Source organism: Muscardinus avellanarius (genome assembly GCF_963383645.1).
Source record: "Muscardinus avellanarius genome assembly, chromosome: 3".
In the NCBI taxonomy this organism is placed as follows: domain Eukaryota; kingdom Metazoa; phylum Chordata; class Mammalia; order Rodentia; family Gliridae; genus Muscardinus; species Muscardinus avellanarius.
In genome coordinates this window covers 89,691,604-89,714,308 of record NC_137788.1, presented here as the reverse complement: position 1 = coordinate 89,714,308, position 22,705 = coordinate 89,691,604, and the positions used below count along the sequence as shown (strand labels likewise).

The window sequence follows — 22,705 nt, the reverse complement described above, 5'->3', positions numbered from 1 at the left end:
TTTTCCCCCAAGAACATTCTACCTCTGAGCTAATTCCCAGGCCTATTTTAATCATTTATTTATTTATTTATTTATTTTTCAGAACTGGGGATTGAACCCAGAGCCCTTCTACCTCTGAGCTACACCCCAGCCCTTTTTTTTAATTCTTTATTTTGAAACAGGGTCTCGCTACATTGTGGAGGGCCTTACTAAGTAGCTGAGGCTGGCCACGAACCTGTGATCCTCCTGTCTCAGCCTCCCAAGTACTGAGATTACAAGCATATGCCACCATGCCCAGCTTATTTTTTGTTTTGAAACCAGGTCTCACCAAGTTGCAGAGGGTCTCATAGCTTTTCTAGAAAACAATAGATATGTAATGTTGCTACCCAAAGAGTAATAGACTATCAGGTTTATAAATAATGTTGAATCTTTTCCAGGCTTTCAAAAAGCAATGGTTAAGACCATGTCTGCAGCCCTGAAGATCCCTCACTTTGGCTACTGTGATGAGGTCGACCTGACAGAGCTGGTTAAGCTACGAGAAGAGCTAAAGCCCGTTGCTGCCTCCCGTGGAATCAAACTCTCCTTTATGCCCTTTTTCTTAAAGGTGAGATTTCATTCATTTCAAAGCTTGAGTAGGACATTTACATTTTGTCCTGCCAAGACGCAGTGTGCTCACTAGGTTTGAATAAAAACATTACTTCCTATCACATCATATAGTTAAAACAATGTGCACTCACTTATTTCATAAGAATATATAAAGCTGAAGCCGGGCGTGGTGGCGCACGCTTGTAATCCCAGCATTCAGGAGGCTGAGACCGGAGGATCGCGGTTTGCAGACAGCCTCAGCTACTTAGTGAGGCCCTCTGCAACTCAGTGAGACCCTGTTTCAAAATAAAGAATAAAAAATAGGGCTGGGGGTGTAGCTTAGAGGTTGCATGCCCCTGGGTTCCATCCCCAGACCCAACCAAAGGAAAAAAAAAAAAAAAAAGAATATACAAAGCTGAAGTTGTGTGTCATATTTTTCTGCTCAAGTCCCTGAAGGAGGGGGTTATCCTGCCTGTTATGCAAAGCCTTTATTCTGAAAAGGTCACAGGAAAGTCCTAGTTTGGACTCAGTTGAGACTTGGTATTGATTTTGCAGCAGTATTTTGCCACTTTTTCCTCAGGTAACAACTTCATATAGCTAAATCTGAATCTGTTTATTTTCACTTTATTCAACAAGTGCATGGAGATCCCGAGACTTATTTCTGGTGTGGGGTCTAGGGGCCAGTATAAGATGGAATAAATGACAGCTGAGCCTCAGTGACTCACAGGAACAACCATTGTGGAGGCCCGGCCCAGTGGTAAACATGTTGTACATAGTAGCTCTTAATCCTCAGAGAAGCCCTGACATGTAAATCGTACTGTCTTAATGTTCCTTTTAAGGAGATTAGAGCTCTGAGAGGCTTAGAAATAAACAGAAAAGCTAAGTTTCTGGACCTGGTCTTCTTTTACTCCACAGTATATACTGATGTTTCTGACTCCATTGCATTCCCCAGTCCTCTCTCCACATGGCACCAAGACTGATTGGCCATAAATAAGACGGTTACCTTATTCCTTGATTCTTTTCAGTGGTTCATCATCTTTAGGACAGTGCTAAACTCCTCAGGGTGGCATGCAAATGCTGTTAGAAGCCTCTGCTGCCTGCATTTCCAGTCTCCTTTCCTGTAGTCCCTCTCTCTATTATAGTAATGTTAGTGAGATAAAGTGGCACCTGAAATACCCCCTCCTCTCTTCTTTATTATTATTTTTTTCTTTCTTTCTCCTTTTGTAGTACTGGGTATTGAACCTAGGGGCATTGTACTTCTGAACTACATCCTCAATTACCCCCCTTTTTTGTGTTACTGGGGATGAAACCCAGTGGCCTTCTACCTCTGGGCTACACCCCCGACCTATTTTTTATATTTTATTTGGAAATAGGGTCTCACTAAGTAAGTAGCTGAGAGCCTCACTAAGTAGCTGAGGTTGGCTTCAAACCTGTGCGATCCTCCTGTCTCAGCCCCCCAAGCATGGGGATTACAAGTGTGCGCCATCACGCCCGGCTACCCCCCTTCTTTTTGAAACAGGATCTGAGTTGCAGAGGACCTCGCTAAGTTGCTGTGACTGACAGTGAACCTGTGATCCTCCTGCCTCACCCTCCCAAGAACTGGGATTACCAGCGTGCGCCACCACAACCTGCTGCTCCCTCCTCTTTTGATCAAATTCCTACCTGTCCTAAATACCAAATCGTGTTTGGAAATCAACCCCTTCAGAAGCCTTCTGCGGCTGCAGCTGTTGAGTTAGCATTCTTTTGTTTCCTGTTGTGATGCATCTCAGTGTCTTGCCAGTGTTGACTTGGTTGTCTCTTTGCTGGTTGCTGAGTCTCAGGAGATAGACACCATTTTTCTTTCTTTCTTTTTTTTTTTTTCCAGTACTGGGGATGGAACCCAGGGACATTCTACCTCCAAGCTACACCCCCAGCCTTATTTATTTATTTATTTATTTATTTATTTATTTATTTATTTTTGGTGGTACTGGGGTTCCTGGAAGCCCTTCTACCTCTGGGCTACATTCCCAGACCTATTTTATATTTTTGAAACAGGGTCTCTTACTCCAGCACGGCTGGCTTCGAACCTGCGCGATCCTCCTGTCTCCGCCTCCCAAGCGCGGGGATTACAAGCATGCGCCACCACGCCCGGCCCTATTTATTTATTTATTTATTTATTTATTATTTATTTATTTATTTTGTGGTACTGGGGATTGAACCCAGAGGCATTCTACCTCTGAGCTACATCCCCAGCTCGATTTATTTTTTATTTTTTTTGCAGGTTTAGGGATGGAACCCAGGGGCATTTGACCTCCGAGCTATACCCACTGCCCTATTTTTTATTCTTTATTTTGAAACAGGGTCTCACTGAGTTGCGAAGGGCCTCACGAAGTAGAACATTTTCCTTTAGCAGCTACCCACCGAGTAGCTGGATGTTCTATTCACATGAGATGGAGTCTCTGGACTCTGGTGGAGGTGTGTGGAGACGAGGAGTTGAAACAGGTGCACGGCATCACCCAAACTGCATGTGAAAGAGAAGCAGCCAGGGGTTTCAGAGGGGTGGGTGGAAGGTGAGTTGGCAAAGAATCAAGAGGGTGCCAGAGGCAGCGCTGTGTCAACAGGGGAGGGGGAAAGCGTCACTGGGAAGACAAGGAGGTGGTTCCTACTGCTGTATAGCAGAGTCGATTGGTTTAGAAGAGCAGCTCTTTATTGAGTCACTGGAGTCACAGGTGAGCAAGGAGTCTGCTGAGCCTGCGGGGGTCCCTCACCGCAGTCAGCCCTGGGTGGGCTCTTCCGCGGGTCTTTCTTGTCTCCGAGAATGCTCACTTGTACACGTCTCATAGTACTGGCAGGGATGAAGTCACTTGTACACATCTCACAGTACTGGCAGGGATGGAGTCACTTGTACACGTCTCATAGTACTGGCAGGGATGAAGACAGGACACAGCAGTGCTTGGGCCCCTTTTCCCTAGCTCTGTTATGTCAAGTTAGTTTTATTCCCACTAACCAAGCTCAGGCTTTCATTGCCATTTTTCTATTTTTTTTTCTTTTATTGCAGGTCTGGGGGATGGAACCCAGGGGCATTCCACCTCCGAGCTACACCCCCTACCCTATTTTTTTTTTATTATCTATTTTGAAACCGGGTCTCACTGAGTTGCAGAGGGCCTCACTAAGTAGCTGAGGCTGTCCGCGAACCCCAATCCTGTGGTCTCAGCCTCCCAAATGCTGGGATTACAAGTGTGCGCCACCATGCCCGGCTTGCCATTTTTCTTTATTGTTCTAGCCCAAATGAAATATCTGATATGTATTTTGAAAAAATATTTAGTAAATTTTGTCTTAAAATAGCATGAATTTCAAAAGAATACTATGAAGTATTGTACACAAGAAAAATGACCCAATCCCTGGGCACATGTCTTGTATTTTATTTACATAATTTGGATTTTACTCAAAACATTGTTTTAGTGTGTAATCCTAGCCAGGCGTGGTGGCGCACACTTGTAATCCCAGCATTTGGGAGGCTGAGACAGGAGGATCGCGGTACTTAGTGAGGCCCTTTGCAACTCAGTGATACCCTGTTTCAAAATAAAGAATAAAAAAGCCGGGCGTGGTGGTGCACGCTTATAATCCCCGCGCTTGGGAGGTGGAGACAAGAGGATCGCGCAGGTTCGAAGCTAGCCAAAGAGGATTAAGAGACCCTGTTTCCTAATAAAATATAAAAAATAGGTGTGGGAGTGTAGCCCAGAGGTAGAAGGGTTCCATCCCCAGTACTGCAAAAATTAAAATAATAATAATAATAATAATAATAATAAAATAAAGTGTAATCCTTTAGATTAACCTTAGCTATGGATTTTACAAGAAGATTAAAATTATAGTTAACAAATTAAATGCTTCCTAAAACTTTCAAGTCAGAAAAATTAAGGAATTTGTAGCAAATCTGACCATTATATTTGTCTTCCACTGATTTAGATCCTTAACCTATTTAAACTAATCACTATGAAAAGGACTCTATGTGCTTAAACTCTTCTCTAGTTCAAGAATTTGGTTTATTTATTTTTCCCTGTAAAGATTAAAAATGCACAGACAAAACTACACTTAACACAGTGTGAGTAAAGGACTCTCTCTTCTTTTGACACTGGGAATTGAACCCAGGAATGTCTACCTCTAAGTTATATCCCAGCCATATATATATATATATTTTTTTTTAATTTTATTTATTTATTTTTTTTTGTGTGGTACTGGGGTTCCTGGAAGCCCTTCTACCTCCGGGCTACACTCCCAGACTTATTTTATACTTTTATACTTATTTTATACTTTTTTATTTTTGGAAACAGGGTCTCTTAAGCCAGCACAGCAGGCTTCGAACCTGAGGGATCCTCCTGTTTCCGCCTCCTAAGCGTGGGGATTACAAGCGTGCGCCACCACGCCCGGCAAAGATTGGCGTTTCCACACCGGGAGTCAAAACCGGGGCGCCTGGGTGAAAACCAGGAATCCTAACCACTAAACCATGTGGGATTTTAAATTTTGAAACAGGGTTAAGTTTCTGAGGTTTGTCTCAAACCCTTGATCCTCCTGTACTGATCCTCCAGTACTGAGATTAGAGGCGTGTGCCAGCACGACCATCATGTAAAAACTTTTGTGTGTGTGTGTGTGTGGTACTGGGGATTGAACCCAAGGGTATTCTACCTCCGAGCTACACCCCCAGCCCTGATTTTGTTCTTTATTTTGAATCAGGATCTCACCAAGTTGCCAAAGGATCTCACCAAGTTGCCTCACTAAGTAGCTGAGGCTGGCCATAAGCCTGCATGACCCTCCTGTCGAAGCCTCTCAAAGTACTGGGATTCCAAGCATTCACCATTATACCTGGCTGTAGAAACTCTTACTGGAACTAGATGAGGGCAATAGAGAAGCAAAATATTATTGTGTGTGCAGTACTGGGGATGAACCCAGGGACATTCTACCTCTGAGCTACACCCCAGCCCTATTTTATTTTTATTTTTTGAAATAGAGTCTCACTAGGTTGATGAGAATCTCTCTACCTGCTGAGCCTGTCCTCAAACCTTTGATCCTCCTGTCTCAGCTTCCCAAGTAATCGGATTACAAGCATGTGCCACCATGCCCAGCATGGGAATTCTTTTTAAGAACAATCTGAAGAATTTTTATTTTGCTCCTTCTTAAATTTAATACAAAGTATGACCACCAAATGCAATGTGCAAATGTTGATTGTTAGATCATAGATGGGAGGGCGTGGGGAAAGCTATCAGGAACATTTGGGTTCAGTTTGAAAATCTGAATATGCACAGAAGAGGAATAAAAGAAGAAAAGAAAAAGAAGGGATTAAAGGAGAAAGAAAAGGAAGAAATAAATATGATTTAGCAATGCTCAGCTCTGAGTAAATGTTGTGCCGACCCTGTCCTTCTCTTAGCCAAGGACACCAGGTAGACCCCTGGCTTCTAGTGGTCAGAGCACTTTGAAATCCTTACAGCAAACTTGGCATGGCGTTGCACTTCAGTAATCTCAGTACTTGGGAGGCTGAGACAGGATCACAGGTTTGAGGCTATCCTCAGCAACCTAGCGAGACTCTATTTCAAAATAAAAAGGGCTGGGGTATAGCTGGGAGGTAGAATGCCCCTGCATTCAACCTACAGTACAAAAAAAGAAAAGAGAAAAAAAAGAAATCCTTAAAATATATATATTTATTTATTTTTTTTTTATTTTTTATTTTTTGGTGGTACTGGGGATGGAACCCAGGGGCCTTCTACCTCCAGGCTACACTCCCAGACCTATTTTATATTTTATTTGGAAACGGTCTCTTAAACCAGCTGAGGCTGGCTTTGAACCTGTGAGATCCTCCTGTTTCAGCCTCCCAAGCGCGGGGATTACAAGCATGCGCCACCACGCCCGGCTCCTATATATTCTCTCTACATAGAGAAATATCTTACCTGCCTTCCCAGTTTATTTTTGAACTACTGGTTTGCTTCTCATAGAAATCTTAGGAATATATGTGAGGAAATTGCTTAGAATTGCAACATTTTCTGTAGAACTTTGGTCAGTCTGTACAATTATTTGAAAATCTGCTTGATGCTTACAAGTTACTTACCTAGTTTAATCTTTTATTCTTAAACAATTAGGATAACCTAGTTTGACATTGGTTGAAGGTAGCAATGGAAACAATATGCCCAGGTGCATGTAGTCTTGACGTTGAAAAAGCATAAACAAGAATTCTCTCCCTCTCTCCTTTCTAAAAATATTTTAATTAATTAATTTCTTTATTTATTTGTGCTACGGGGGTAGAACCCAGGGGCTTTTCTACTTCCGGGCTACACTCCCAGACCTATTTCATACATTATTTGGAAACAGGGTCTCAGTGAGTTGCTGAGAGCCTCACTAAGCAGCTGAGGCTGGCTTCGGACCTGCGCGATCCTCCTGTCTCAGCCTCCCAAGCGCGGGGATTACAAGCGTGCGCCACCACGCCCGGCCCCCTCTCCTTTTATGTCTCTTATTGCTTCGAGTCCCTGACCTTTCTGAGTTAAAAGTGCTGATGTTGCATTCTTTTCCACTAAACAGGCTGCTTCTTTGGGATTACTACAATTTCCTATCCTTAATGCTTCTGTGGATGAAAACTGCCAGAATATAACATACAAGGTGAGCTATGCATTGTCAAAGTGTTCATTATGAATGGAAGATGGTGGGAATGTGCTTGTAGGTAGAGAGACTTCTCTCACACCTCCAATAACGATTTACTTTATAGAGTAGAATTTAAATTTATTTATTATCTACATTTATTTATGAATAAATATAAATTTGTGTGGGGGGTGTGGTACCAGGGATTGAACCCAGGGGCATTCTACCTCCAAGCTACATCTCCAGTCTTATATTTTATTCTTTATTTTGAAACAGAGTCTCACTAAATTACAGAGGGCCTCACTAAGTAGCTGTGGCTGGCCACAACCTATGATCCTCATGCACCACCATGTCCAGCTTTTTTTTTTTTTTTAAAACATGTTCTTTCTCCCAACTACTGAGATTAAAAGTGTGCACCAATGCACCTGCCCATTTTTTGCATATGTTTAAAAACTATTTGAAATTACTCATATTTTTTTTGTTTTCTTCCCTCTATGTATCATAGACCTCATTATATCTCAATATGTATAATAGTTACTCATCTGATCAGTGACCTATTGGTAAATATTTTTATTATTTTTAGTTTTTCAAACTTTCTTTTTGTGTGTGTGTGGGACTGGGGATGGAACCCAGAGGTATTCTACCTCTGAGCGATACCCCCAGCCCTATTTTTTATTCTTTATTTTGAAACAGGGTCTCACTGAGTTGCAAAGGGCCTCACTAAGTAGCTGAAGCTGACAACCACGATCCTCCTGTCTCAGCCTCCCGAATGCTGGGATTACAAGCGTGCACCACCACACCCAGCTTTCTCAAACTAATAAAAAAAATCTGTATTCAACATCCCTATTTATACATTGATATTTGTCCCCTTTGCACAAATTTTTATAAATGATGGTACATATTGTCAAATAGTCTCCAAAAAGTCCACACCAGTTTATATTCCCACTGACAAGATATGCCCTACATTCCTGTTGGCAACCAAAAATTATCTTTTTCAAAAAAATGTTTGTATTTCTTTTAAATCATTGCCAAGCTGGGCGTGGTGGTGCACACCTCTAATCCCAGTACTTGGGAGGCTGAGACAAGAGGATCGCAGGTTCACGACCAACCTCAGCTACTTAGTGAGGCCCTCAGCAACTTGGTGAGACCCTGTCTCAAAAATAGGGCTGGGGTAGAGCTCGGAGGTAGAATGCCCCTGGGTTCAATGTCTAGTACTGCAAAATAAAAATAAATAAATAAATCATTGCCAAGCTAGTGAAGGTAGTTTTGACGGTCATTTCAGAAGACAGTGCAAGTGTGTCCTTCCTTTCCTGGTAGCTTATCTATCAAAAGGCCTACTGGCTGCCTTTTTCTTTCTTAGGCTTCTCATAACATTGGGATAGCGATGGACACTGAGCAGGGGCTGATTGTCCCAAATGTGAAGAATGTCCAGCTCTGCTCTGTGTTTGAGATCGCCACCGAGCTGAACCGCCTGCAGAAGCTGGGCTCTTCGGGTCAGCTGAGCACCACCGACCTCACCGGAGGAACATTCACACTTTCCAACATCGGATCCGTGAGTAATGGTGTCCAGACCCATCGGGCATAGCTTAACCTTCAGATCACGTTCTCAGTTAAAAACATCATCCCAGAATTGGCAGGCTGAGATGGGAGGATTGCAGGTTTGGGGACAGCCTCAGCAACTTAGTGAGGCTTACAGCAGCCTAGTGAAACCCCCTTCCAAACAAAAAAGAAATAAATGAAAACGGCTGGGGATGTAGCTCAGAGATAGAATAACCTTGGGTTCAATCACCATTACCAATTAAAAAAAAATATGTGTGTGTGTGTGTGTGCGCGCGCGCGCGCGCGCGCGCACATGTGTATGATGTTATTTTCCAATTGTTGCCAAGTGCTTAATTTTTCTACTCATTTTTTATTTTCCTTTAAAGATTGGTGGCACCTATGCTAAACCAGTGATACTGCCACCTGAAGTAGCCATTGGGGCCCTTGGATCGATTAAGGTATGTATATTAAATAAATGGGGAAAAAAAGGTTTAGGCACATCGGGGAAGTGAACACAAAGAAGAGTCATCATTTCTAAGGTTCCCCTCTCACTTTGTAGATTTGAGAGCGTGGGATTTGTTCGGTGAGTCTGTTGCTCTTTTCTAAGAGCTGAGCCCACAGCGGTGGCTCCCTGTGTAACAAGTGGCCGCGCTTGGGCTGTTTTTGTATGAAGAAACATCTCACAAGTGCTGTGAGTTATGCCAGAGACATATGCAAGTCTCGATGGCTAACCACAAATAGAGCCAATCTTCCTCTAGCAAAATATCTTCATTTCAGATTACCAAAGAATAATAGTAAACCAATTCAAATTGTCACTTAGAACACAGGGACGTCCCATTTAGAACATTTTTTTCTCAAACTTTACTCACACGCAGCAGTCCATGGGAGAGCCATTAAAAATGCAGATTTCTTGGTGTGGAGGCAGAGGCCCTGAACTTACATTTTTATTTATTATTTATTTATTTATTTATTTATTGTTTTTGTTTTTTATTTTATTTTTTTTGGTGGTGCTGGGGTTCCTGGAAGCCCTTCTACCTCCGGGCTACACTCCCAGACTTATTTTTACATTTTTATTTGGAAACAGGGTCTCCTAAACCAGCGCACGTGGCTGGCTTCGAACCTGCGCGATCCTCCTGTCTCTGCCTCCCAAGTGCGGGGATTACAAGCGTGCACCACCACGCCCGGCTTATTTATTGTTTTTGGTGGTACTGGGGTTCCTGGAAACTCTTTTACCTCCGGGCTGCACTCCCAGACCTATTTTATTTATTTTTTTTATTTGGAAACAGGGTCTCTTAAGCCAGCGAGGCTGGCTTCGAAACTGTGCAGTCCTCCTGTCTCCGCCTCCCAAGCGTGGGGATTACAAGCGTGCGCCACCACGCCCCACTATTTATTTATTTATTTATTCATTCATTATTTATTTATTTATTTATTTTTGTGGCGTTTAACCCAGGGCAATCTACCTCCAAGTTACACTCCCAGCCTTATTTTTTTTATTTTTTGTTTTGAAACAGGGTCTCACTAAGTTGCAGAGGGCCTCACTAAGTAGCTGAGACTGGCTGTGAACCTGTGATCCTCCTGTCTCAGCCTCCCAGGTACTAGGACTACAAGCATGCACCACCACATCTGGCCCAAATTTATATTTTAAACAACCTAGATTTTTCAAAAAAAGCAATCTAGGCCCCTGTTTTAGGAGACTCTCACTCAGAATAGGATTGCAATGTTTTGTATGGGCACTGAGGATTGAACCCAAAGGCATTCTCCCTCTGAGCTTTACCCCTGGCCCTTCCTATTATTTATTTTGAAATAGGGTCTTGCTAAATCGCTTAGGGTCTAAGGCTGGATTTGAACCTGTGATCGTCCTGCCTCAACCTCCCAAGTGCTGGGATTATAGGTATGTGCCTCCTCACCTAGCTTTCTTTCTTCTTTTAATAGCTAATTTTAATGTACTTAAAAAAAAAATCTGCTGTGGATTACAATTTTTCTTTTCTTTTTAAGAAAATAAAAAAGTAGCCAGGCATGGTGGCACACGCTTGTAATCCTAGCTTTCGGGAGATTGAAACAGGAGGATCACGGTTCGAGGCCAGCCTCAGCTACTTAGTGAGGTCCTTTGCAACTCAGTGAGACCCTGTTTCAAAATAAAAAATGAAACATAGGGCTGGGGGGTGTAGCTAGGAGGTAGAATGCCCTGGGTTCAATCTCCAGTACCAAAAAAAAAAAAAAAAACTCTTTTAACAAAGATTGAGGAACATTGCCTTCAGAGATGTGCTCCCCGTCACCCCACTCTGGCTGTGACCGTGTCTCCCGCCTTGGATCCTGCCCTCCACCATGTCACCCCTTGCTGCTCTCCAGCACTAGGGTCGTGTGTCCTTCCATCCATCGCCTTTTCCAGAGATCCAGACAAGCCACCGGCTAGGCTTGTGTCCTCTTTGTCCTCAGTGAAGAGTCTTACTATCTTGCCATGGTTGTCCATCTCTCCCAGAGCCCATAAGAGCACCGGGCACATAGTAGGTGCTTATTAAACAATTGTTAGGTATTTGAAATCTGATATGATGGGTTTTTTTTGGTGGTGGTGGTGGTACTGGGGTTTCTGGAAGCCCTTCTATCTCCGGGCTACACTCCCAGACCTATTTTTACATTTTTATTTGGAAACAGGGTCTCCTAAGCCAGCGCGCGTGGCTGGCTTCAAACCTGCGCGATCCTCCTGTCTCTGCCTCCCAAGCACGGGGATTACAAGTGTGCGCCACCACGCCCGGCTGATATGATGTTTAATGTAGGAATGGAAATAAATTATACAGAGGAAGCCAGGCGTGGTGGCGCACCTTTTGTAATCCCAGCATTCCGGAGGCTGAGACAGGAGGATCGAGGTTCTAGGACAGCCTCAGCTACTTAGTGAGGCCCTTTGCAACTCAGTGAGACCCAGTTTCAAAATAAAGAATAAAAATTAGGGCTGGGGGTGTAGGTAAGAGGTAGAGTACCCCTGGGTTCCATCCCCCGTACTAGAAAAAAAATTGCGTAGGGGATCTGAGAAAACACTGGAGAAACTGAAAGCTTCGGGCATGACCTCCGCGAGGTAGGAGTCATCTTCCAAAGTCTTTGGGATTCCCACCTCCTCGCTGTCACAGCAAGGAGGGCTTGCCTGGGCTTTCGCCTTTGTCCTCAGAGCTTGAATTTTTTGTTTTCTTTTGTGGTCCTGGGAACCGAACCCAGAGGCATTCTACCTTCAGGCCACATCCCCAGGCCAATTTTATTTCTTATTTGGAAACAAGGCCTTGCTCGGTTGCTGAGAGCCTCACTAAATTGCTGGCGTTGACCTTAAGACTCGCCATCTCTCCAGTCTCAGCCTCCCAAGTGCGGGGATCACAACCGTGCGCCGCCGCACCCAGCCTAGAGCTCGAAATTTAAGCAGGAGAGAGTTCACTCCTCGCTTGTTCCTTTGTTTTCCTTGTTTCTAGGCCCTTCCCCGATTTAACCCGAAAGGAGAAGTGTACAGAGCACAGGTGATGAATGTGAGCTGGTCGGCCGATCACAGAATTATCGACGGCGCGACGATGTCACGCTTCTCTAACCTGTGGAAGTCCTACTTGGAAAACCCGGCCTCCATGCTCCTGGATCTGAAATGAAGATGGACGAGGAATTCTTGAACTTTCTGAGCTTCCAAAGAGGATGTAAAGCCTCGCTGGCGCCAGCACGGAGTCTTCGTTACAGTTTGTATTGCAAATGATTTGTATCCTATGATTACGGTTCTAAGGCACAATATTTATCTCTAGGCTGTAAGACTTTTTACTGCAAATGAATGATGGTGTAATGATTCGCCTGTGGCTGTCACATTTTATAGGTCAGAGCGGTGACTACGGTGCTGAGGTCTTTGTTTCAATGGCTTGAAAAGGGCAAGAAAACAAAATGTTACAAAGAGACAAACAGCCATACACGTACAGTATTTCCTTCCTCCCTCCCTTCCTTTTCTGATTTTTTTTTTTTTTTTTTTTTTTTTTTTTTTTTTTGGATACTGGAGGTTGAACCCAGAGGCATTCTACCTCTGGGCTATAACCTCCAGCCCCTATTTTACTTTGAAATAAATGAGGCTGGCCTCAAATCTGTGATCCTCCTGTCCTCAGCCTCCTACATACTAGGATTGCAGGTGTGTGCCACCACGTCCGACTTCAGTAATTCTGTGTGTGTGTGTGTGTGTGTGTGTGTGTGTGTGTGTGTGTGGTACTAGAGGTGGAACCCAGGGGCTTTTCTACCTCCAGGCTATACTCCCAGATCTATTTTATACTTTATTTGGAAACGGGGTCTCACTAAGTTGCTAAGAGCCTCACTAAGTAGCCGAGGCTGGCTTTGAACCTATGCTATCCTCCTGTCTCAGCCTCCCAAGTCCTGGGATTATAAGCGTGCACCACCACGCCCGGCCTTCGGTAATTTTTAATGAAACTTTTAAATTATGCTTAATTGGGAAAAGGAATTTATATATAAAAATATTTTCCATTTCCTTATGATCATGCTAGTTGTTACATGTAATAAGTGCAATTATACTTATCTTTTAAGATATCCTGGAGTGGACTCTTGCTCTGTGCAGAAAGTATAACCTATGAATGTCTTATTTATATAAATTAATCTTTTGAAAGGGAAAATTGTAACCTGGTCTTAATTATAGTTTTATAACCAGTAAGGCTATCAGAGGCATTTGTTTAAACTGGTTGCGCTTTGATGTTTTGCTGGGAAACACTTCACCTTTGCAAACTCACTTCCTAAGAGGAAGGTAATTTAAATGTAGCAACCACTGACTTTTTATTTTTAATATTCAGAAGTCTATTGCCTTTTTCTTTTCTTGATCTTCAGCTTAAAAATAGGATTAAGAAGAGAAAGTAGGGTCTAGTCTATTCTCTATAAGTAGTAGCGTGAAGTAAAAAGGAGGAGTCTAATGAGTAGTGGACAGAAGAATAAAGTATTTTATATAGTAACGGAGGCTTCATAGCCATCATTTGTTAAAGGTCCACTTGAATCAGAAATATCGTCAAGATGAGAGGAGTCCAGCATTTTAATTGGAATTCAGAAATCTGGGTTGTTTCTGATAATGTCTAATTGAATACTGTATGCCAAAATTAGTTATTCAAGTGAAATTTTGTGATAGAAAAAAATCATTTTGATGTCTACTCGATTGTTTTCAGAATGGGAGTTGTTTTTAAATCAAAGTAGTAAATCAATGCTATTTGAAAAATTCAGATAATATGGAAAATTACAAACCAAATAAAATATCATTCATGATTCTACCACTAATCACATTTTTGTATCTGTATCATATTCTTTTTATAAAAATGAGATCATAGTATATCTACTCTTTTATAATTTTATTTTTTCAATTTATCATATTATGGGTTCCTGTATGTCAATAAACGATTCCGTATTATCATACTTTTAAATGACTGAATAATATTCCATTGTATGTATTTATTACATATTTAGATATTAAATATCTACAGTATATGAAGAATGTTGCTAAGCATGGGGTATACAATACCTACCTTGTGGTCGACTTAGTGAGGGAGACAAATAATTATCATAAAAATAGCATCGCACATCTATGTAGGCAAAATCTAGGGTGTTATACACCGTCTAATAGAAGTTACTGATCTTCTCTGGGAAAACCAGAAGGATGGATGTCCTACAACTCAAGGAGTTTCCTGTTGACAGGCACTTGCTGAATTTTAAGTGAAGAATGCCATGGTCCATCAAAATTTACCCCTCACTGAAAGAATGTAAAAACCAGGGGAAGGGCCGGGCGTGGTGACGCACGCTTGTAATCCCTGCACTTGGGAGGCAGAGATAGGAGGATCGCGCAATTTAGAAGCCAGCCTCTCTGACTTAAGAGACCCTGTTTCCAAATAAAAATATAAAAATAGGTCTGGGAGTGTATCCTGGAGGTAGAAGAGTTTCCAGGAACCCCAGTACCACCAAAAACAAACAAACAAACAAACAAACAAAAAATGAGGAGGGAATCCTGAAATAAGTCAGGATGCCTCACATTCTCCTGAAGGTCCAACATCATTGGCTTAAGATGTTCTCTACACTCTCGAAATAATCCTCGTACTGTTCTTTCCCAAGCCGGTACCATTAGCATCTTCTCTTTAGTTTTCTCCACTGAGAATTCAGCAAAGGGTCTGATCCTCACCCTGTGCAGAATTGAAGTATGGCAGGATTCCCTGGTAGAGGGGAGGCCGGGGCCATGGCTCCAGCCATGTTGTCCACAGGCCTCTGCACATCCTCAGGCAGGAGCAGGGTGGGCAAAGCTCTGAATGTATCCCTAGAGGCTGAAACCAAAGTATAAAAGCAGAAAAGTCACACCAATTCACTAATATGTAACTAATCCTTCTCTAGCATTGCTAATCCTAGCACCCATTAATATGTAACTAATAGCCATCCCCGCGCTTGGGAGGCTGAGACAGGAGGATCGCACAGGTTCGAAGCCAGCCTCAGCTACTTAGTGAGGCTCTCAGCAACTTAGTGAGACCCTGTTTCCAAATAAAATATAAAATAGGTCTGGGAGTGTAGCCCGGAGGTAGAAAGCCCCTGGGTTCCATCCCCAGACCTGAAAAAAAAAAAAAAAAAAATCAAGGTTCTTAAAGCCCAAAGACACCTGTAATCCCAGTACTTGGGGAGACAGAGACAGGAGGATCACAGATTTGAGGCCAGCCTAGGAAACTTAGTGAGGCCTTCAACTTAGTGAGACTCTGTTTCCAAATAAAAAATAAAACAGACCCGGGGTGTAGCTCAGAGGTAGTGAGCCCCTAGGTTTCATCCCCATACCAAAATAAATATTTCCCCAAAGTTGACATGTTGAAGGGTTGATCCCCAGCTGGAGGCGCTATTGGGAAGCAGTAGAAATGCCAGATGGTGAGGCCTTGCAGGGAGTAGGCCCGTCACTGAGGTTGTGCCCTGGGAAAGTATATTTTGTCTCCATGCCCCTCCCCACTCTCTGCTTTCTGGTTATCCTGAGATGAGTAGCTTTGCTCTACCATATTCCCCCACCATGATGTTCTGCCTCACCCTAGGTCAGAACTGACAGAGCCACGTGGTCATGGACTTAAACCTCAGAGACCATGATCCAAGGTAAACCTTTCCTCCTCTAAGTTGACGTTCTCAGGTATTCTGTCGCAGAAATGGAAGCCAGCATGGTAGCATATTGACACGTTTCAAAACCAACTCACAGTTGATACCACATGAAGGTACTATGTGTACCCATTAAATTGTGGCCTATTGAAGAAATCGAGTTGTCTGAAAAAGATGAATTATTGGCTGGGCATGGTGGCACATGCCTAGAATCCTGGTACTTGGGAAGCTAAGAAAGGAGGATAGCAAGTTTGAGGACAGCCTCAGCAACCTAGCGAAACTCTGTCAAAACTATAAATTAAAAGGGATGGGGGTATAGGTTGGAGGTAGAACGCCTCTGGGTTCAATCTCCAGTACCCCCCTCCCTGACACACACACACACACACACACACACACACACACACACACACGGCTTGGAGTTGCAAGTTGCATCCTTGTCTTCTGTCTCCATGTGATACCTTCCACCATGTTGTGGTTCAACAAGAAAGTAGAGGTCTCACCAGATGGGGCCCCTCCACCTTGGACTCTCCTGCCTCCAGAGCTGTAAGGAAGAAATCTCTGTTCTTTATAAATTACCCAGTCTCGAGTATTTTGGTATGGTGGCACAAAACAGATCGGGCCACTGGTTTTGCTTCTTCCTACACACTCTGACCTTCCTGAGATTAGATCCCAGCATCTTTTCTTGTCTCTCCAGCCCTACCTCATAGGTTCTCTTTCAGAAACCACACACCTAACGCTTAGCAGAAGCTCTGTTCTCAGGCCGCACAAACCCAAGCCATTCAACGTCATGTTGTTTGTTTGATTTGGTCTTTCTCTCTTTCACTTAAGTTCTTTAACAGATTCTGGCTCAAGTGTTGCGTTTCCTGGAGGAGCAACAGAGGTGACAGCTACACAACCCCAGAGCATCCGGGATGTTACGGATGGGGAGAATATGGTTTGTGGAAACTGTTTCCCGGTGACCCCTGCTAGGGTCCCGGACATACTTTTCCCCCAACCCATAACAAAATCCACAACGACCCCAAACAGAAGAAAAAAACGTGGATTCTTGTCCTAAGCTAAGAATAAACATGCATAGCTTGGACAGTTGCTGAAGATTTAAAGAAGTTTATTAGAAAGGTAGAAATACAGAAAATAGAAATACAGCCCCATGCCAAAATGGCATGAGGGGATGACTTGAATGAGTACACCAAAGGGCTTACACATGGACTGGACTTTTTATACCCATGACCTCCATCTTGTTTGCTTGACTCTGACGTAGTGAATGTCCCTGTAAGGTACCTCCCCTTACCCTGTAAGGTACCTCCCCTAGCAAGGTGTGGTGAGGCATCTCCTTCCATGAAGGTCGACCCCTCCTACCATCTTAGCTGGCTTATCCAATCATGTAGATCTGTCTTTAGAGAAAGGCCTAGTTCAACTCAACTAAGATCTGTCTTTAAAAAGTGGAAGCCCTAGCTCTCCTGTACTGACTTGTTAATTACTTTGAGCTAGGTTGATTTACATTGGAATAGCTGCCTGTTTTAGGTAGAAACCAAGTCCTTTCTTTACTCATGTCTGCTGCCATTTTGACACAACTATTTTGAAATATACCAATTATTTTCTTTTGAAATATATTAATAATCAGAGCTTTCCCAAATCTTCCTAGGCCATTCCAGTACTGGTACACGGGAGGCAATGTGGGAGCACCGCACACCTGAGCGCATGTGGAGAATGGACATAGAGCGTTTCTTAAGCCAGAGCAGCTGGCTTCAAATCTGCTCCTGTCTCTGCCTACCAAGCGCGGGGATTACAAGCGTGCGCCACCACGCCCGGCTTGTTCTTTATTTTAAAACAGGGTCTCCAGTTGCAGAGGGCCTCACTAAGTAGCTGAGGCTGTCCATGAACCGTGATCCTCCAGTCTCAGCCTCCCAAATGCTGGGATTACAAGCGTGCGCCACCACGCCTGGCTTTATATGATGTATTTTGAGATGAGTAGAAATTGTTTTTTGTGTTACGTTGTTCATATGACTGTTGATCTACATAAACAAATACAAATTATACTTTAGGTATAATTACCATTATACCTAAATGTATTCTTAGCAATTATAATTAGGTATACTTTAGGTATAATTAGAAGAATGATAGAAAGCTTCCATGTGAAAAGACTTGGTGTACCAAAGATATGCAGTCTGGTTGGTCTCCCCTCCCCACTATGGGAATCAGTGTGCTGACTAGCGTTGTTACTTATGTGAACACCATTAGGACAACATTAGCAACATCTCAAGGCTCTCAGCAAGCAAGTGAGACCCTGATTCAAAACAGAAAATAAGCCAGGCAAGGTGGTGCATGCATGTTTCTGCATGGGAGGCTAAAACAAGAGGATATCAGGTTCAAAGCCAGCCTCAGCAACTTAGCGAGACCTTCAGCAACTTAGCAAGACCCTGTTTCCAAACAAAAATAAAAAGGGCTGAGAGTGTACTGCAGAGGTAGAATGCTCCTGGAGTTAATAACCAGCATTAAAAAAAAGTTTTCACCGGGCGTGGTGGTGCATGCTTGTAATCCCTGCACTTGGGAGGCGGAGACAGGAGGATCACATAGGTTCAAAGCCAGCCTCTCTGGTTTAAGAGACCCTGTTTCCAAATAAAAATATAAAATAGGTCTGGGAGTGTAGCCCGGAGGTAGAAGGGCTTCCAGGAATCCCAGTACCACCACCAAAAAAAAGAAAAGTTTTCTTATAAGCCCATCTACAATAGGGCCTTTAACCACAAGCAAATTCATGTTCTAGTCAGACCAGGGAGAGAATGCCAAGCTCGACTTTAGCTTGCTAAAACCTAGCAGGAGAATTTGGAGACAGTCCAGAGAAGAGCCACAAAACAATTGAAGCACAGAATAAAAGGAGCCCTATTCTAAGAGGACATCTATATTAGGCTTTTACAAAGTACCCTGTGGAATGTTACAATGCAAAGCACAGGGAGCAGCTGTGTGAGTGTCCAGCAGATACAGGAGGAAAGAGACAGAATCAAGAACCGTGGGGATCAAGAATTCAGGTTCCATATGGGGAAAAGTTAGGACAGTCAAGAAGAGTTCACACCGCCCTTGGGCTGGGTGGGAGGGGCTGCTCTCCTAAGGCAGCGCAGGTGACACCCCCACCCCCCACCCCAGGAGCAGTCGGCTTCTTTCAACTTGGGAAAAGTTATTTCACTTGGAAAAACTATTCAACTTGGGGAAAGTTACTGAACTTGAAGTTTGTTGCAAGACACTTTCACAAATGGTGAAAATGTAGTAAAAATCAAAGTCCCCAAAGACCAAGATTATGAAGCTTGTACCGAAATTTCAAGAGTGCAGTTAGTTGTAAAAAATCTAACAATTCAATTTGTTGGAAAAAAAAAATCAGCAGGAGTTCAAACTGGAGTAACAAAGGTGAGGAAACTGATTTAGGCAGATGTGATTAAGTGTAGAGAGACTGCAGGGAGGACTATAAAAGAAGAAGATTCGCAGCATGACAATTAGATAAGCAAATGCTCAGATTCCATGGGGGCCCTGTCATACCACACTAACAACTGCAGACCAAAGGCCTTGGTCTGGCAGCATTCTGGCCCAAGATGAAAGGAGTATTGTTTCAGATGTTGCTTGGAAGGAGCAGGACAAATGGACACAGAGACGCATCGGCATCATTTTTTAAAACTGCCATGTGATAGGTCGGGTCCCTCCCTTTCCTCATGGGACCCCGCAGTGGGGAAATGGGGTGGAACCCCAGAAGCCAGAAGCAGAGATGTCGGGAGAATCCAGGTGCCTCGAGACTCCAGGCATTGCGAGGCCGACTCCAGAGGTCACGAGACTACAAATGTCAAGGGGACCAGCACTCTAGCCCCACCCCGAGGCCCGGCTATATAATACCCTGACTTCCTCTCCGCCATGTGACTCTGCCAGCCAACTGGGACTACTGGCCGATGCTGCTGCCCGCGTGGCTCGAGGGTCCCTTCCCTTACAGCCAGCAGACTCCCCGGAGGTGCCAACTGATTAATTGATTAGGCTGATTAAAGCCCGCTTTTTTTTTTTTTTTTTTGGTGGTACTGGGGGTGGAACCCCAGTATCACTACTTTCTACCTCCGGGCTATACTCCCAGACCTATTTTATATTTTTATTTGGAAACAGGATCTCACTAAGTTGCTGAGAGCCTCACTAAGTAGCTGAGGCTGGCTTTGAACCTGTGCGATCCTCCTGTCTCAACCTCCCAAGCGCGGGGATTACAAGCGTGCGCCACCATGCCTGGCTTAAAGCCACTTTTAATAACCTGGTTGGTGTTTGCCTTTTTTGTGACCCCCCCCCAACTCAATTTCAACGTTACACCATGCACCATGGTCCTTTACTATACCAGTTCTCCTAATAATTTTATGTGTATTAGAAATAAGAGCTGGGCCTGGTGGCACATACTCCTGTAATCCCAGTTCTTGGGAGGCTGAGACAGGAGGCTAACAGGTTCGGGATCAGCCTTAGCAATTTAGTGAGACTCTCAGCAACCTAGCAAGATCCTGTTTCAAAACAAAAAAATGAAACTAGGGCTAGAGTTTATCTTGGGAGTAGAATGCCCCTGAATTCAATCCCCAGTAACATGCACACACACATGTGCGCACGCACGCACACACACACACACTAAAAAAGGAGAAAAAAGAAAAGAACTTATATAAACATATATATGTAAATGTAAATGCATGCAATAGAATGATATTATTTTTATAAGATGTTTAACTGTAGATTGTGATACTTATTAAATTAAAAACAATCTCACAGCTTCAACTCTTATTAGATATTAGGAATTCTTTTTATTATTTTGAGAAATGTGAAAAAATTATTCTAGTTGCCATTTGATATGTATATAAAATATGCTCAAAAGTTAGGTCAATATCCTAGAAAGAATGTTATGTAATTTACAAAGAATAATCTGTGTGAAAAGGTTTTAAATTAGAAGAGCTGTTATTTCTTTTTTTTTTTTTTTTTTTTTTTTTGCAGGTCTGGGGATGGAACCCAGGGGCATTCAACCTATGAGCTACATTGCCTGCCCTATATTTTATTCTTTATTTTGAAAAAGGGTCTCACTAAGTTGTGGAGTGCCTCACCTAAGTAGCTGAGACTGTCTGAGAACCACGATCCTCCGGTTTCAGCCTCCTGAATGCTGGGATTACAAACATGCACCATCACACCCGGCTGAGCTTCTATTTCAATAAAACTAATAGTAGTGCATAAAAATAAAAGCAGAAGGAGGAGCATTTTTTTTTTTTTTTGCAGAACTGGGGATAGAACCCAGGGGCATTCTACCTCGGAGCTACACCCCCAGCCCTATTGCTTTATTCTTTATTTTGAAACAGGGTCTCACTGAGTTGCAGAGGGCCTCACTAAGTAGCTGAGGCTGTCCACGAACCGCGATCCTCCAGTCTCAGCCTCCCAGATGCTGGGATTACAAGCGTGCATCACCATGCCCGACAATAAATGGGTTTTATATAATATCTCTGTATCTCCACTGTCCATTGATTTAGGCAAATCATGGTGGGGCACGTGTCAAAAATGACAACAAGCTGGGTGTGGTGGTATATGCCTGGAGACTCAGCTACTTGGGAGGTTGAGGCAGGAGAATGAAGTTGAGCCCAAGAGTTCAAGATCAGCTGCAGCAACACTGTTGACACCCTATCGGCAAAAAGAAAAATAATGATCGAAACAAAATCTAAAGGTCAGAGGTATATTTTAATTCTTAGTTAATTACATTAATACATACTTTTTTTTTTTTTTTGGTGGTACTGGGGGTGGAACCCAGGGGCTTTCTACCTCCGGGCTATACTCCCAGACCTATTTTATATTTTATTTGGACACAGGGTCTCACTAAGTTGCTGAGAGCCTCACTAAGTAGCTGAGGCTGGCTTCAACCTGTGCAATCCTGCTGTCTCAGCCTCCCAAAAGCAGGGATTACAGGCCTGCGCCACCATGCCAGGCAATACATACATATTTAATAATAGAAAAATAATACATATTTAACAATAAAGGTTAAAATCATTTTTACCAGTCATTTTAATATTTGAAATATTTAAATCATTGAAAGGTTGAAACTATTTGAGAAAATGCAGCCGAAGCCACACTCCAGTGGGAGTCTAGCCCGAGGAAAAGGCCTTTGGCATCCAACAGCATTTTCTGCCGTCTTCTCGGGAATGGTCTCCCTATTTTGTCAAGTTCTTAGGTATCTATATAACTTTCTAAAATAAAAAGGGCTGAAGGTATAGCTAAGAGGAAGAATGCCCTGATACTCAATTCCCAGGTCCCCCCCCCTCTCTCAAACACACACACACACACACACACACACACACACATACACACACACACACACACACACACACGGGACTGGAGTTGAGGAGGATACTTAGCACATACAAAATCCTGGTTGCATTCAATCCCTGGTACCCTCCCCTAAAATGAAAGCCAAGATGCAGCAGAGACATTTGGGGCTCCTTTGTTGCCCATACTTATTCACACAGTCATGCTTTTCTTTTTTCTGAAACATCAGTGTTTAAATATTTACAGATCTCTCATTTGCAAGGTAGTGTTTTGTTATGCTACATTATGTTTTCAAGTTTCTCTCCTCAAAATGGATTCATTAAATTTTATTAAATGCTAGCCGGGCGTGATGGCGCACGCTTGTAATCCCAGCATTTGGGAGGCTGAGACCGGAGGATCGCGGTTCACGGACAGCCTCAGCTACTCAGCGAGGCCCTCCACAACTTAGTGAGACCCTGTTTCAAAATAAAAAATAAAAAAATAGGGTAGGGGGTGTAGCTTGGAGGTCAAATGCCCCTGGGTTCCATCCTTAGACACACACACACACACAAAAAAAAAAAGAATTAAAAAAATTTTTTTATTAAATGCTTCAAGTGTG

The 22,705-nt window shown here is 43.1% G+C and overlaps 1 protein-coding gene across 5 annotated transcripts in view; it reads left to right on the top strand.

The window, feature by feature from the left end:
• Window positions 1-12,323, top strand: part of DBT (dihydrolipoamide branched chain transacylase E2) — a gene marked incomplete at both ends in the record, with an annotated part of 45,527 nt that extends 33,204 nt beyond the window's left edge. For 4 of the 5 annotated variants that reach the window (XM_080693176.1, XM_080693174.1, XM_080693173.1 and 1 more), the window contains 5 exons: window positions 417-583; window positions 7,108-7,185; window positions 8,525-8,716; window positions 9,090-9,161; window positions 12,156-12,323. In XM_080693176.1, coding sequence (XP_080549302.1) covers window positions 417-583; window positions 7,108-7,185; window positions 8,525-8,716; window positions 9,090-9,161; window positions 12,156-12,323 — 677 coding nt within the window. The remainder of the gene's footprint in view (window positions 1-416; window positions 584-7,107; window positions 7,186-8,524; window positions 8,717-9,089; window positions 9,162-12,155) is intronic. The other variant, XM_080693175.1, reaches the window with a different exon arrangement.
• Between the last annotated feature and the right edge of the window lie 10,382 nt (window positions 12,324-22,705).